General features: G+C 40.8%; 1 protein-coding gene across 1 annotated transcript in view; it reads right to left on the bottom strand.

Annotated features, from left to right (window-relative positions):
• LOC147901704 (MUS308 and mammalian DNA polymerase-like protein) overlaps nt 1-16,961 on the bottom strand; it is a 207,354-nt gene that overhangs the window by 13,138 nt on the left and 177,255 nt on the right. The window contains exons 23-24 of the mRNA XM_087374355.1: nt 7,682-7,828; nt 7,464-7,560 (exon numbers count right to left, since the gene is read on the bottom strand). Of these exons, the coding sequence (XP_087230481.1) occupies nt 7,464-7,560; nt 7,682-7,828 (244 nt within the window). The remainder of the gene's footprint in view (nt 1-7,463; nt 7,561-7,681; nt 7,829-16,961) is intronic.

Genomic DNA, 16,961 nt, shown 5'->3' with positions numbered 1-16,961 from the left:
AGATAAGTCTGTCTCCAGAAGGGACTATGGTACATCTCCGATGGATGGACTAGTGAGTCAAAAAGGAGACACTTGGTTCTAGGATCCTAAAAATGTGAGTGGAAGCACTAACGTTCAGGTCTGGCTAGTGCGGCATATTCCCTCCTCAAACAAGCATGCATAGCTAGTCGCATTGTGAAGATCGGACCTGCAAAGAGAAGACCCAAGCATGTGTAGGATGCAACAATCTCGTAGGGCATCCTATCGAAGGTAAACTACTTTTTGTGTGCATGTGTTGAATATCATGACCTTGGTTTTACCCCAAGTTGACATTCAAATCATGTGTATCGTAGGAAGACTAGAGTGCATCCAAAGGCCACTAGAGACCCTCAACCGAGGGAGAGTGGGACCACATCATTTGCATATAGCAGAATTGGGATCAAGGTGCAAGCTAACGGGAAACCTATACCTTCTAGAGTCGTGATGGGGCTTGAGCTCATCGATGTATAGGCTAAACAAGGTCGGTGATAATGGACAACCTTGTTTGGGATCAAGGTGCAAGCTAACGGAAAACCTATACCTCCTAGAGTCGTGATGAAGGGCTTGAGCTCGTCGATGTATAGGCTAAACAAGGTCAGTGATAATGGACAACCTTGTTTGAGAGGCGCCTATGATTCCATTTGAATGATGCAATCCATGATGAAGATGCAACAACAATAGTTAGAAACCATGATGCAGATGCAGCAAAAAAGTAAACATGCCTCTTCACTGGGATGTTACAACTCCAAAAGATGAGAGAAGAGCCAGTTTGAGCAGAGAAGACACGAGACGGAGCAGCATAGGAGAGGAGACTCCACTTTTCGGAAGGCTGTAGCTAAGAAGCTTGGGAACAGACAAGAGGATAGTAAGAAGAACTCAACCACAAAGAACAACAATAGCTATGGAGGTTTCTTGAATGCCAAGATGCGTGCCACATACAACAAAGAAAACCATTTCTATTACTAACATATGCACCGCCACAAAAAGCAAGACTGCTTGCACTTCAAGAAGTCCACTAGGAGATGGCTATACTAGTTGGCCATAGTGACCTTCTCCAACAAAGATGACGTCGATGGTCATCGCGGGGCAGCAAAAGAAGGAGGCTCATGCATCTCCCGTCATGTTCCAATTCTATGGCAAGAATGGTGATCATAAGGTCCTTATCTGGCAAATTATGGACATTCCAAGGATATCATCTCTACCAGAGCAGCCAAGCATGCTCAACTCCTACTTTCACCTGCAGATACAATTGTCTTAAATGGAGTATTCATCGGCCAATGAGTTTTTTCCCCCCATAAAAGACTTCTATTAAGTATCAAAAATCCCTAGAGCAAGTGATCAAAGCAAGAATACACCATACATAGCATGAAAAAGACCTGAGGGTCAAGTTCATCAAAAAAGATGGTAAAGATTAGGGCCTAGGCTGGAAGCGCCATCTCAAATCTTAGTAAACTTCACAAACAAGGGACAACCTCTCCACTTTCTAAAGAAGATACGTCTCTTAGCAGAGGCAGCCCTTAAAGAGCCCTTGATACTCAACCAAATGACAATCAAAGTGTGTACAATGCCTATCCAAATCCTAGCAAAGGTGTGAGATGGGAGGACTCGGGAACCATCAAGTGCATCTATGCATTGTATTTCCATATATGTCAAGCTATAATGCTTGCTATGATCTCCCAACATGTGTCCGCCAAGGCATGTGCAAGTTGTCTCAACCAAATGACGTCGAACCAAAAATCCCAAGAGGAGCTATGCAGCTCAAGACATACTTGAGGTCCGAATAGAGAGAGCCAAGCAATTGAGCCCCAAGCAATGAAGAAAAGGGAGAGAGTGAATCTACTCAAAAGTCTTGCAATCCATTTCCTGACAGTTGTGGCTTGTCTACAATTCCATAAACAATCTGAATGGACTCCTCATCGATAGAGAGGCAATACGGACAAGTAGAGGGCGCTCCACCAAACCTAAACCTCCACTCACTTTATGCAATCCCTCTATGAATAGAAAACCAAAAGAAAAGAGTAATTTTTCTACTCTTAAGAGACTTTTAGAACCTTCCCCAATAAAATTTCTGCAAATCTACAGAAATCTGAAAATCATCCTGAAGATTTCATGAAGGGCTTTCAGATTTCCACACTTGGCAACAAAACTCAGGATTCTTCTCATGCGAGAATGTGGCAAATGGCAAGGCAAAGAAGCCAAAGTCCAACGACAAAAAGATCATTCACTCAGAGAACCAGAATAATAAGACCTTGGCTATCATTGGCCTAGGGCTTGTAGACAACCTAATCCACCATGTGGATCTCGACAAGCCAGGATGTGAAGTTTAGACTAAGCTGGAATATCTTTCTGGAAATCAGATCATTAATTCAAAGTTTTTCTTAAGCAAAAACTTTTATTTGAAGATGTAGAAAGCAGAGTCACTGAGTGAACACCTGAGCAATCTAGGATCTATCCTTCAGCAACTAGTTTCCACGAAAGACACAGTTGGAGAGGATGATCGGGGGGCAGTTTTGTTATCTGAGGGCAGGCATGTTACAAAGATGGAGCTTCGCTGGAACATGAGAAGGCATTCTTCTCAAAGAATAAATCAAGGAAGAATGGCAAGGCACTAAAGTGTACCTATTGCAAGAAGCTCAGGCATATGGAGGATCGATGCTTCAAGAAAATGGCAATAACAGTCAAAGGAGCATGCTAGCCTGGTTGCATACTTATGATGACAAAGAAGCCGGACCCTCTAGTGTACCTGAAGAGAAAGCTTTCACTGCAGCTGTCTCAGGTTTCTCTCTTTCAAAAGAGATAAATGAAGAATGGCCTTTCTAGAGTCATGTGAATGTGACTAATAATTTGAGTGTGTTTTTTGTGTGCCTTGTCTCATAAAATGCTCCACTATTATCAAACCTTGCCAAGTTCTTGGGATAGATACACCAACAACTAAGAACTATCCTTATTAGTGTATCTATCCCTAGATACACCAATAATTTGAGAGTGTTTTTTGTGTGCCTTGTCTTATAAAAGGCTCCACTATATCAAACCTCGCCAAGTTCTTAGTTGTTGGTGTATCTATCCCTAGACCTGTGAGCTGGTCATGCATCTATGCTTAGACTTGAGCCTCTGGCCATGAGAGTGCTTAGTTCAACCTCTGAACCATGCTTAGACTTTAGCCTCTAGGATTGTATGGGATGCAAAGTCTGGATGTTGCCATCATTGTCACTCACCATATCTCCAAAGGAGGGTTTGTTGGAAATATAAGTCCTAGTGTGAAAGTCCTATAGTTGTGTGGGTGTGAAGTGTCCTAGGGTCCACTTATCCTTTGGGAGATTGAAGGGTCACTTAACCTTCCAGAGTAGATTAGATTTTGTATGTGGCATCACATGTGATGTCAGGAGATATTCCTCCATTGATCTCACCTATGATGTAGAGTGTGAGGCTTGCCCAACCTATGAATGAGGCACACTGTACTTGTTCATATCAAATCTATCACATCATCTTGTATCCCATCTTGTGATTCTCCTTGCATAAAAGGCAAGGAGTTTCAAAATGTGTTTCAGGGTGTCGGAAACGTTTCGGGGCGAACCTGAAACGTCTGTAAAAACGTTTCGTGCATAATTGGATATTTAAATATATTATTTTTTCCAAAAAAATTAAAATATGTTAGATTATTATCACCAGAAGTCCAATACTTGAAAAGAACTCATAAAACATAGTGCACAGGCATTTGCTATGTCACTTAGAGCTTCAAATTGTATGCTTGAAACGTATTACTAATTTCTAACTCTGAAAATTAATAACACATTTCTACATTAGAAAATTAACAACACATCATTGTAGATTCAAGCATCAACAGTCATATTTCAGAATTGAAAAAGATACATGGAATCATGAATCATGATTCATGTCCATGCTGCACCTGGGCGTGCTAAAAAAAATGTTCAGGCTGAAGGTCGATTTCAGCATAAGGGTGACGTACGGGTGGCGAAAATGAGACACGCCACCAGATTTTCCAACATTAGGGAAAATTGGGTTTTTATAACATTGGGTTTTTTTTTTTTTTTTTTTTGGGGGGGGGGGGGGGTTGCGAAATGCACGTTTCAGAACCGAAACGTTTTATACGTTTCGGGCTGTCTCAAAACGTGTTTTGGGCCTACTATATCTCCTCGGCTCTCTCTCTCTCTCCCACAGCATGTATCCTGACAATTCTAAAGATTTTCAAGTGGGATGACAGTGGGCCACTTAGGATTGCACCGACACAGTAGTAGATGTCATCTCGGAGCCCGGAAATGGCACCAATTTGATGTCTGACCCAACTATGGGACTAAAGGTTTGGATCTGACCATTCCGGTCAGAAGTTTATTTCTCGACTTCGAGGCATTTGTCCATGGCCATTGATCTCAACCATCCAATTGACTATGAAGATATGTCAAGGTGGGGAAGATTTTTCACTTTACGTCAACATTGCCATAGAACCATCAATAGCTACAAATCCAATAATAAAAAACCTTACTACAAAAATTTCAGAAATGTTTCTCACTTCCACTCGGCCGCCATCCTTAGCGCCGATTTCGGCCATAGGATCATCGAGCAGAGCTCATTTCAAGAGCCTCTCCATCCAACAAGCACCCCTACTAGTGTAGCGAAGCCATGGAAGAGGAATTGGAAAACCTCTTCAAGGAGTTTCTATGGAATAGCTTCATAAACCAAGCAATTCTCCATAAGCAGCTCTCATCCTTTTTGTCGAAAGGATAGATCAGCTAGGATGTGCATGGATTACCGCACACTCAACAAGCTCACAGTGAAGACCCATGCACCTAATCGACTACACCTTGAAATGCCTCCATGGAACCAATATGCTCTCAAAGGTCCATATCAAGAGCAGGTAAGCGGGTGCCACCATATTCAGCTCAATGAACCGGATATCCACGAGTCATGTCTTTGACCTCAGAAAGCTCAATTTGTCATCATGCCCGTTAGGTTTTGGTCACCCCTACAGACCAGCCTTCGATCAAGGAAGACCTCCTACTTCTTTGCTTGGCAACACATGGATGCCTCTTGGAGATTCCTTACCTGGAGCACATGTGGTTAGATGGAACTTGCCATTGTTGCTCATCAGGAGACGGAGACTATCTCGCACTAACTAACTATGGGGTCATCACGAAGCCCAAGGGATTTGGCAATGCCCTCCCTCATAGCTATTGAGTGGATGATGCAAATTTGATGGGTTTTCAAAATGGTCCATGGTTGCTTGGTTGACGGAAGGGTGGCACACCTCCCCGGCATGATCTCCCCAGCATAATTAGTGGATGGGTAGAATATCACAAGCCAGGACATCTAGGACTCGACACCACCCTCCAGAAGCATCCAGAGTTCTCATCAGAGCACAGCGCCTGGGAGACAAACAGCTTGCATAACTATCTAGAACATTTGGGTGGCGAGATGCAGCTTAGTAAAGTGGGGACACCGGGTTCAACTTCGTCCACTCTCATCATCATTTAGCATGATATCATGCATACCTTACGTGCCATCTAGGAGCAAGGGTCGGAGGGTTCTAGGATGATGGCCAAGACTCAGGAGCATTTCTGCATGGCTTGGCCTAAAGGCATTTTCTACATATTCAAGGATCGGGGAATTTACTGGTTGTATAGCCCCCCTCTATTGGTTGTCATCTTTTTTTTGAGATGTTGCTCCTCCCTTGCAGCCCTCCCTCCTCCTCCTCCCCTCCCTCTCCCTCCCTCACAGCCCCCTTCCCCTCCCTCCATCCCCTCCCTCCCCGCTTCCTTCTACCTCCCTCCCTAGCTAACCTCCTTTGCCCCCTCCCCCACCCTTCCCTGCTGCCCACCCCGCCCCTACTCGCCCTCTGCCCCGCCCCCCACCAGCCTTCCTTTCACCCCCCGTCCTGCCCCTTACCCCCGCCCCCTACCTTGCCCCCATTCCTCCCCTTTCTAGCCCCCCCATCCCTCCCCTTCCCATTCCATCCCCATTCCGCTCCCCTCCGTACCCTACCCCCGCCCCCACTCCGCCTCCTTCCCGCCCCCCTTCCCGCCTCTACCCCCCCTCCTTCCCTTCCCCGCCCTCCTCCAACCCCGCCTCCTATTGCCTTGTATTCGCCATCGCCCACCTTCCTCCTGCACAAGTAGAGCGGACGGAGTTTCATCGTGTTCAGGTCGGCCTTCCCATTCAGATTGACAATGGCTCAGCCTCAGTCAATCCTCGCCCACTTCCACCAACCACGAAAACCATCACGTTTTCGAAAGACGAGTTGCAGCAGCTCAGGAAAGACACCGAGCGGCGAGCAGGAGAATTCCACTTCACTCGTTGCTCGCATCCACGGGTCCCACCCCTCCAAGTACAGGCCATAGGGCCTAGATGCTTGCCGCATTACTTGGAAACCTCGCAGAGCACCTCATGGATGTTCGTCTGCTTGGTCGAGGTTTTTTCCAGGTTGTTTTTAACTCCCTGGATGTAACAGGTACAGTGCTTCAGGCTAGTCCTTTAGCATTGAGCTCCAAGAGGATCTTTTTGACACCTTTCTCATTGGGGTTTGACCCTATGGAGGAGGACAGCCAAACGACTTCACTTTTCATCAGACTCCCCAGCCTTCCTCAGGTGTACCATCGACTCCTACACTCCATTGGAGCCGCCCTTTCGGGTTGGTCACTGAGATTGCCCCTCTCCTGGGTTGTTGGCACCTGCTTCTAGGATACCCTAGGCAATGAAATCTGGGATCCTACGAGACAGGCTGCAGGATAGATGGCCTCTTTTCAGTGTCTTACAAATAGATGGCTCTTTGTATGGTTTGTGAAGTACAAACAAGAAGGCTGTTAGCTTGGATTCTACAAAAGACTCTCGTAGTTTTGTCGCTTTCAACAACCACCATGTGGACCTAGAACCCCTACATCTCATTTGAAATTCCTCCTACTAAAATACATCATACCATTTTCATAATTTTTTTAAGACGAGTAATACTTTCATAAAGTCTAAGCTTCATTTCAGAACATCAGGAAGAGGAATGCCGTAGTAAGAAAAAGAAGGCATTTAGAAGGAGAATTAGCCAGTCAAACTTTCCTTTGCAGCTGTTCTTTGGCTAGAAGTTTTGTTGGACTTTTGGAAGCAGTTCAAAGCTCTATGTGGCAGCACTGTTGCCTTCTAAGGTGGTGAGACAGGGTGCAACCCTTGGGATAATTCGATACCAAAGCTTAGTCACTCTATGATCACATGACATATAATAAAGGTTGCAATATCACACGCCGAAGATAGGCATGCTACACAAGTGTTACGCATAACTTGAGACAGGGTGAGACAGATTCTTCCATACAGGGAGAGACAGGGTGCACCCCCTGGGATAATTCGACACCAGAGCTTAGTCCCTTTTTTTAAAAAGATCGGAACATATTATAAAAGTTGCAATGTCACATGCCAAAGATAGGCATCGACACAGGTCTTACACATACCTTGAAGGGATGCAGCACTTTCCATACAAGACCTTACTTTTGCTCCAACTTCTTTGATTACAGTTCTGTCAACCTCTAAAACAAGCTCGTCATGAATCTGCAGTTTATAAACAGCCTCAGTTAGAATGACTAATATTTATCATCCCTACTCTACCTGAAAATAGAATAAGAAGAAACAACACTTAATGGATCAATGCACGATGGGAATATCTGTATACCTGTAAGAGCAAGCGATAATGTCCTGCCAAAAATGAGCAAGGTTCATGACTTGACAGATCATCTGACATTGTTTCCCCTTTCTGTCTGTCAGAAGTTGCAGCATGTAGATTTACCATTGCCATTTTTATTAAATCTGCTGCTGATCCCTGTACCAAAAATAAAGGGCTTGCACTTTATCACCATTACCACCAATAAGAGCACCAAAAAGTATGTACTGTAGGAAGATTTGAAAAGAAGAAGAAAACTGATCAAAGGCATTATTCCTTAGTTGCACAAATCTTGTGCCATATAGGCCACAGCAATCTACTAAAGTATACAAGGTCTACATGACAAAACCCGGCCAAAAGAATAATGAGATTTGGTGAGGTCTTTTGTGATTTCCAAAAATAATGCTGAAAGGATGTTGGCATGCCAGTGAAGAAACCGTGACAAGCACACAGGTAGGAATAGATGAAAGATGTCAATTGTTGCAGACTGAAATGTCAACACTGGCTTGAGCGAAAGCATACCACTGAAAATGCAGCAACTAAGTTGCAAACGCACAATGAACCCCCAAATAAAGCAAACCAATTGGGGAGGTGTAGAGGCAAGGAGGTGAGCAGGGATAACCTTCCCAGTGGCTTCTCCAAGAAGCCAAAGCTTCAGCCCCATCCTGTGGCACACTGACATAGTATACACAATCAGAATGCACCAAACACATGCACCTGATTGGCTGCCCTAGAGTGAGTGAGATGGTGAGTGAATTACAGTGTGACATGTGGCAAGGCCACCTGTGATAGACCAATAGCATGGTGCCATGTGGCAACCACCCACTTGGATGTATGTGGGGGCTTGCCACATCATGTGCCCCCTTAAAAATGTCTTAACCCCTGTCCATGACATAACGTCATGGATGTCCTACCCTAAGACCTAAGGTCTACCTCGAGGATTACCAAAAAGCGAGCGGCCCCAAATAAGCGAGCAAGATTAAATAGGTTTCAAGCGAGCGAGAACCTCATCCAGCATCTTATTTCCCCTCAATATCATTGGAACAATTGATGTGATCATAAGCAAATCAAACATATTCCAACAACGAAGGCATGCCTGAAACTCACAATTAACTTCTCTTTCATCCTCATACTATCACATTTGAGTCATTGTGGAGAGGTAGAGATACAACAATACATAAAATTTGCGATAAAAAAAGCATACACTACTCAAATTGAACATCCACACATCAATATAATGACAGATCACAAGGTAGAATATATGACTGAAAATTTGTAATGTGCTACATATACATATCATGTCTTTTATGCTTGCAGAAGATCGTCCATACATTCGATCCAAAAACATGGAAGCAAAACCAACTATGTCAAAAGAAAAAAAACACATTTTCATCATAAGGATAAATTTTGCTTAGTGAAAATACCTATGTAATCTAGACAATACTATGCTTTGAAAAACTTAGGGAGCCAAAAAATGATTTTATCCCTCCATACTTCTATCATGGCCAATGTCTGAATGATAGTTCTATCGGAACTAGGAACGAATGCATCTAAACCACTATGTTGATTGCTCATCCAATATCATGTAGACTATTATGTTAAACTCAATACATGACCATAAACTCAAGCATAAGAGGAGCATGATTCAAGTAAAATAATTGGCAAAGACACTCTGTAACTAGTATCCTGCTGCATCTAACAGAAAATATGCACCATGCGTTAACAAGCTTCTATTCCCATCCCTATAAGCGAACTCGTATCCTGTAGTATGAAAAACTTTAAGGAAAACATTGCCATTGACCACTCATCAGGCACAATCAAACAATCATCAAGGAAAGTCTAGTCAAGCAAGTTCAAGCAAAAAACCAAATATCTATCCGGATCTATGCCGTGGTGTATCCACCAACCATGAGTAGCAAAAGAACCTATAAAAAAAGCAAAATAGGGATTATGCCACTCTACCATGATCACTTCCATGCTACAAATAAGGGAATACATAGTCATTTTAGGATACTTTTAGGGTTCATTCCCAACCACTAAAAAGGGAGCCAATGCTATCTATTTGTATTCATAAAATATTTATGAACATTATCATGTTCAATATAAGGATAGGAGCCAGCTCAATGAGTAGTCTTAAACAAATATAAATACTATTCGAATTTTAACCTTATGCAAAAGCTTTTTTTTTAACACAAAGTAAAACTTGATTATACATATAGATGGAAATCAGGTCACCAATGTAAGTATGTATTTAGTAATAAGTTGAAAATATTCCCTTAGAAAAGGGTCATAGCTCAATCAACATAGTACCCATACGATATATCCAAAATTTACAAGATTTCATTCATACCATTAGAATGTTTTCATCACTTTTCATAAGTACTAACCTCAATTGGCGTTATGTATTTGGGTCAAAATAGTTTTTAGTATATGATATAATCGAGCAATATATTTATGTAATATCTAGTGATCATAGTTTCTAATATAGGATAAAATGGAGCATAGAGTAACGCTGTCATTCAAAAATGATAATATACCTTCTTTAACCATATACAAGTATCATGCATTCGTAAAAAAAGTTAGTCATAAAATGCAATATAATGTACCCATAATGGATGTACATTAAATCTTCACACGTTAAAATGTGAGAAAGGAAATAATTTAACTATGAAATCAGGGATTAATGTAGGAAATTGTCTTCTATGCACACATGTATGCTAAGGGTCCATCTAATACAATATTGAAAATTAATGTGAGTATGAGTGTATGCATCCATCGGTGATGTATATCAGTGTATGCATCCATCCGTGATGTATATTGTTGTACTAATCCATGGTGCTTTACGGCTTGTGTTGTTTGTAGCACAATTAATCACAATAATGTTGTATTTTTTAAAAGAAAAATGCCATAAAATTTTCATGCTATAAAACACACAAAAAAATTGCATTTGTAGCATTAATCCAAGCATTTCCTGCAAACAATCTCCATCCCTTCCTTTCTTGCTTACTCCTTCCGGCCACCTCCACCCTCTTGTTGCCCTTCAAGACTGCCTCTTGCCTCCTCGCCTCCTTGCTTCCTCACCTCCTCACCTCCTTGCTTCTTTGCCTTCTCACCTCCTTGCATCATGCTTGTTGCTGGCGATTCCAAGACCGTCCCTCCCCTCATTGGCCAGCTCCTCTACTCCTCACGTCATTCTTCCCCTCATTTTGGTGTCTCCAATGAATAGCTTGGGGGTCTTGTTTTTGGAGGGGAAAAGCATAAGAATGGCAACACGTTAATGTGATGTCATTTTCATGCTTCTGCCACCCAAAAACAAGACCTACAAAGCCCTTGCTTAAGCTTGAATGAGCCTCTTGATTTTAGGGGTGTAATGGTCGAAAATGATAGTGCATTAAGCCATTTTTGACCATTATACTCCCAAAATCAAGAGGAACATTCAAGCTTAAGCAAGGGCTTCGCAAGCATTGCAAGCAATCAATCAGATTAGGAATTGGCAAACTGGATTCGGGAATGGTCAGAAATACTTTGTCTTTGAATAATGCCTTATATCATGGGATGGGTTCCCATGAACCTGCCGCCTGTGATGATGAATGGTTCTGCCCTCGACTGAAGGTGATATGTGTGTAGTACTAACAGGAAAAAAATGTGGATATGATAGCCCTCATGGAATCTCTAAGGGGTCTTGATTTTGGCCATGATTTGCACATTCTAGCACTTGAGCCATACATCAATTCCCAACACTTGAGGCATATAGTGGCTTCCCCACGCAACATTGCCAACTGCAATCCAAGCATCAAACAATCTAATATTTTGTATCCAAAGACATCATGAGGGGTAGAGCCTCTTTTTGATAGCCTCGCTACCAATATGTATTGAAAAAAAAATGTTTTCAATTATTATATTCTTCCTTGCTATATGAATGCTCTTAATGCATCCAAATTGTAGAACTACTTCAATACTCTGCTTAGTTGTATTGTATAATAACCTCCATATGTATGCTCCTGAAACAACAAAAAAGAGACCTGACAGCCCAAAAAAAACACTGCATTGACGCCCTACCATTTTTCGGATACCAGGCCTCTTTTTTAATGTCTCACGAGCATAAGAACAAGCACTTGTGTTCCTTACCTTTCTTTCCAATGGGGGTCTTGATTTTGGGGGGTGTATGCCAAAAATTGATAAACAACATTATTTGATGCATATAATTTTATTAAATAGATAAAATAGACATGAAAACCACCTAAATTGGCTCTTGCCATTCGATTTAATGTATGACATGACCCCATCTGGATTTGTAAGTCCAAAGATACGAGGTCCTACTTTTAGGGCTTGAATGCCTGAAATAGGCAACGCGTCAACGCGTTGCCTATTTCATACATTTAGGCCTCAAAAGTAGGACCCCATGTAGGACCACATGAGGTCCTACTTATTTCATACATTTAGGCCTCAAAAGTAGGATCCCATGTAGGACCACATGAGGTCCTACTTTTGAGGCCTAAATGCATGAAATAGGCAGCGCGTTGACACGCTGCGTATTTCAAGAATTCAAGCCCTAAAAGTAGGACCCCGTATTACTAGACTTACAAATCCCAATGGGATCATGTCCTATATCAAATCCAACAACAAGAGCCAATTTAGATGGTTTTTATGCCTATTTTCTCCATCCGATTCAAAATTGTATGCATGAATATATACATCAATATATGCATCAATATATACATATGTATGTATGTATATATACATACATACATACACATATATATAGATGTGTGTATGTGTGTGTGTGTGTGTGTGTCCTTCAAAGGCATTTCATCTGTGGCAAATGTACTTCAAGATGATGGCACAATTTTATTCTTTTATATGGCAGCTAGCAAATACGGCTTGGGAGCTCATTATCGTCCTTTATGGCATAGGATTTCAGCAATGCTTCAACCGTACTTGCCGGTACCTCGTTTGGAACTTCAACATCGGCTTGAGGATTGGATTTTATGCTCTTCTTCCTCATACGCCCGTCCTTTGAAGCTCTCACATATCACAGTGTCATCTCTGTATAAAGTGTTATTACCTCGCCTTGGATTTCTCACAGAGCAAATATTGTTTGGCATATGGATCGCCCAATGAAGTGGTGGAGAAAAAGGCTGCGTCTCCTTTGGCATTACAAAGTCCCTCTTCGGCAACAGCTACATGAATGGAACGAAGAATAGAACATGACAATGACAGTCATCAAACTGTGCACCCCATGTGACTCAGAGGCTAAAATCTGAGCATGTTCAGAGGTTGATCCAAGCACTCTCATGGCTTGATACTCAACATGCTCAGAGGCTCACGTTATAGCATGGCTACATGACCAGCTCATAGGTCTAGGAATACGCCAACATTCTGGAACTCGGCCAGGCCTGATAACAAGACCTATCAAAGCCAATACATATGGCTCCCACAGTACATCCTCCCTTGGCTTCATAATAGGACATGTTAGGAAGCCACACACCAAAATATGAAAAGCAATACATCTTTTTAGGAGCACTATCCAAGGTAGAGGACCTTTAGACTCAATGAAAACCAAACACTTAATACTTATCATTTTAGGGGGACTACCCAAGATAAAGGACCCCAAAATACATCAAGCTGTAGGAATAATAGATCAGAAACAAAAGTCCCGATCATCAGGTACATAGACCTCTGAATAGAGAGAGAGATCTCTGATGTCGGCAATAAGAGCATGACTTGGTGTCGAAGCATCATCTTCTTCTTCGTCTTCACTTGTTACAGCCCCAACCAAGTTGACATGATCCTTGTGTTGTTGCTTGGCAAGCTTTTGAAAGTAGCAATCCTCGGTGTGATCAAGCTTCCCACAGTGATTGCATTTGAAAGGCTTGAATTTACCTTTGCCTTTACCCTTGGAGTACAATACAGTTTCTGCATACCCTCTGTCATGATCAATAAGCATAGCAACCATATCATCATAACCATTTGTGTCACACGCAATGCTGGTATGATCTCCCGGTACTTAGAATTTTCCTCAATGCTCGAGAGGAGCACAACAACTTGATCATCTTCCCCTACACGGACCGCCAGACTAGCAAGCTGAGTGACATGGGATTCCATATGATTCAAGTGAGCAAGAAGAGAGTCTTCATGCGCTTCATTTGCAGCTTGAAGAATTCATGTCTGAGGAATACCTTAGTGGTAGGGGAGCAAGCTAACACTAGGAATGGAAAGGAAGGATAACAAGCATAATGGAATGTGATGGAAAGAAAATGAAAGCAATGGACAAGTACTCACATGATACCAAAGAGCTTGATGTTGACTGATGTAATAGACAATAGACAAGTACAACACTATATAGTGTGACACTAGACTCTAGAAATCCAAAGTGTATATGGAATAACTCCCAATATGACACGTGGCATGTCTAGGACTCACTAGACTATAAAACACACCTAGAACACTCATTTTAGACTCACTTTGGCTTCATATTCCAACACACATGAGAAATAATATTGAAGATACATGAATTTTTAGACATACTATTAAAGACAAATGAACATATAATGGATGAAATCCTATTGATAATACATGAATTTTCAATAGAACTGTCATTCAAAAGATTTGATGGATTGAATGTAGCTTTAATACATTATCCCTTTTACAAGGGTGTTTGAGTTTGAGGCTTGAAACATAAGAATGAATCTGTATTGAAGCCTAGTGGTTTGTTAAGGATATGTGAAACTTATAGTAAAAGTACTTACAATGGAAGGGATTATATCGAAGATCCCATTAAGGATATGTGAACATATAGTAGAATAATTCTACATAAAAATCAGTGGATCAAACTTAATGGCTCAAAAACAAAAAAGGATGATGATGCAACCTAGAGGCTACTCTACGGCACTATGGCAGCAACCTTTGTAGTTACTATAAAAGGTAGTCTGTATGACCTAGGTTGCACCGACTTATTTCTTTCATGGATAAAAAGTGATCCTTAGGTGATGCTATAGCACTCCCTTTTCTGATCCATTATTATACCACAATTGGAGCCTTTTGACCTAATACTAGCTACCCATCAAATATTTGTTGTAGATGTTAAGGGTAATTACCAAACTACTAGTGGTAGTTTAGTCACTACCATTAGTAATTTTATTGGAGTGTTCCTTAATGGTAGTTCTCCTACTACTACATACAATATTACCAATAGTAGCCCTAATCCCAATGATAGTATACATACTATTATTACAACCGTCCAACTTAAATCATCAATTAGATCTATGAATGCATATATATAGGTCTATCTAGATCTATACCTATTTAATCCTCATCCAATACGTTTGCATTTATTTTTGTTGCTTTGCTTGCTTTGAAAGTAAAGACAATGTGATTTCATTATCGTTTGCATTCTTGTCAAACATGAGGAGCTGGAATGCTTAAGAGTTGGGAGGCACATTGTAATTTGTGTGCAGATTTGAGCCATTGAATAGCCTATTGATTCTGATTTTTTTCGTTCTTATTAAATCCTTAATTTGGTTATTTCACACCGAACATCGCCATATTAATTCAGACTCTTTTTGTTCTAGTAATGTCCTATCGATTCTGATCGTTTTTGTTCTTATTAAATCCTCGTAATAGTTCACTGTGAGCTGTAGCTGCAGCACAGTCCAGGGTTGATCATACAAGATAAATGGGTGCTCACATTTAATATATTTTTAAGAGTCAGAGGATAGTGGCTGTAGACTACAAATTAATCGCTTTGAATAAATTTGGCAAGATTCTTCTGATAGAAGGAATAATTGCTATTGCACTAACGATGAAAGAAAATTATCGAAAGGCTCAAAATTACACTAGTGCTACTAGGGTTAATAGTCGTAGACTAGTAGTAGTACTAGTGTATTTACTAAGTAGTGTGCGTGCCTCTACTCATTAAAATTCATAGTCTTCAAAAATATATAATACATAAGTCCAAAATATTCTAATTAGTTTTATCATCCTAATGTTGAAACTGACTTAAATTCATAGTCTTCAAAAAGGTATAATACATAAGTCAAAAATATTCCAATGAGTTTTATTGTCCTCATGTTGAAGCTGACTTTCTCTTCCTTCGTCTCCTATGAGCCTCAAACCTTCAATCCATTAATCTCTCAAATAGTAAGAGTGGTCATGTGTTAAGAGGTGATGATATCTAAAGTGATCTACAAATACTAAGGATGGTCTTGTATTAAGAGGTGATGATATCTCAAGTATTCTACAAATCGTAAGAATGGTTTTATATTAAGAGGTGATGATATCTCATATACCTTTGTAAGACTAGAATAAGTCCAAGTGTTCTACAAATCATAAGAAAGGTTTTATATTAAGAGGTGATGATATCTCAAGTGTTCTACAAATCGTAAGAATGGTTTTGTATTAAGAGGTAACGATATCTCAAGTGTTCTACAAATAGTAAGAATGGTTCAAGTGTTCTACAAAAGTATTAGGTACCTCTTAGTGGCTGAAGGGAAGGAGTGATGATATCTCAAGTATTCTACAAATAGTAAGAATGGTCTTGTATTAAGAGGTGATGAAATCTCAAGTGTTCTACAAATAGTAATAATGGTTTTGTATTAGGAGGTGATGATATCTCAAGTGTTCTACAAAACTATTAGGTGCCTCTTAGTGGTTGAAGGTAAGGGGTTGGAAGTACGGGCAAAATCTCTAGAAACTACAGGATGGTTGCAAGAAAAATTTTGAATGTCATAAATGACGATAACACTTTTAATAAGAAGAACCATTTTGAATGTCATAAGTGTTGATGCAATCCCATGCTATGAAGTCTACAGATAGTTTTTTTTCCCCGCATATGGGTGAAGTGATGTTTACGTTACTAAGTTCAACATATCAAGCAACGCATTTGTTTTGATTATTGAAGGAGTTGTGATAATAAGACCCATTTCAAATGCAAAAGAATTGTCATATTAGTAATGGAATCCTATGCTTTGGAGTGGAAATTAGGTTTCTTTCAAACCCACATACTATTCTTTCAAACCCACATACTATTGTTGGTATAGTAGCACATAGTAAGATAAGTTTTATTTTCAAGAATCTTCTTAAATAGTGGTTTCCAGAAAGCTATGTTGAGTACCTCGATAAGGAAATTGTGAAAAAGATCACTCGCTTTTTTGTGCCCACTCGCTTTTCCTCGTGCACATGTGAGATATGGGAGACAGTGAAGGGGACTGAGCTGAGCAGTGAGATATCATTAGTGGAGCCCCAAGACTGAAGGTTTGCACCATAGTCATGATGTGGTATCTCAAAGGTAGTA

The sequence above is a fragment of the Dipteris shenzhenensis genome, chromosome 5 (genome assembly GCF_047967505.1).
Source record: "Dipteris shenzhenensis isolate YYH24624 ecotype China chromosome 5, Dip_SZ_1.0, whole genome shotgun sequence".
Lineage (NCBI taxonomy): Eukaryota > Viridiplantae > Streptophyta > Polypodiopsida > Gleicheniales > Dipteridaceae > Dipteris > Dipteris shenzhenensis.
The sequence above is the reverse complement of the archived record's forward strand: the minus strand, read 5'-3'. Positions and strand labels throughout refer to the sequence as shown.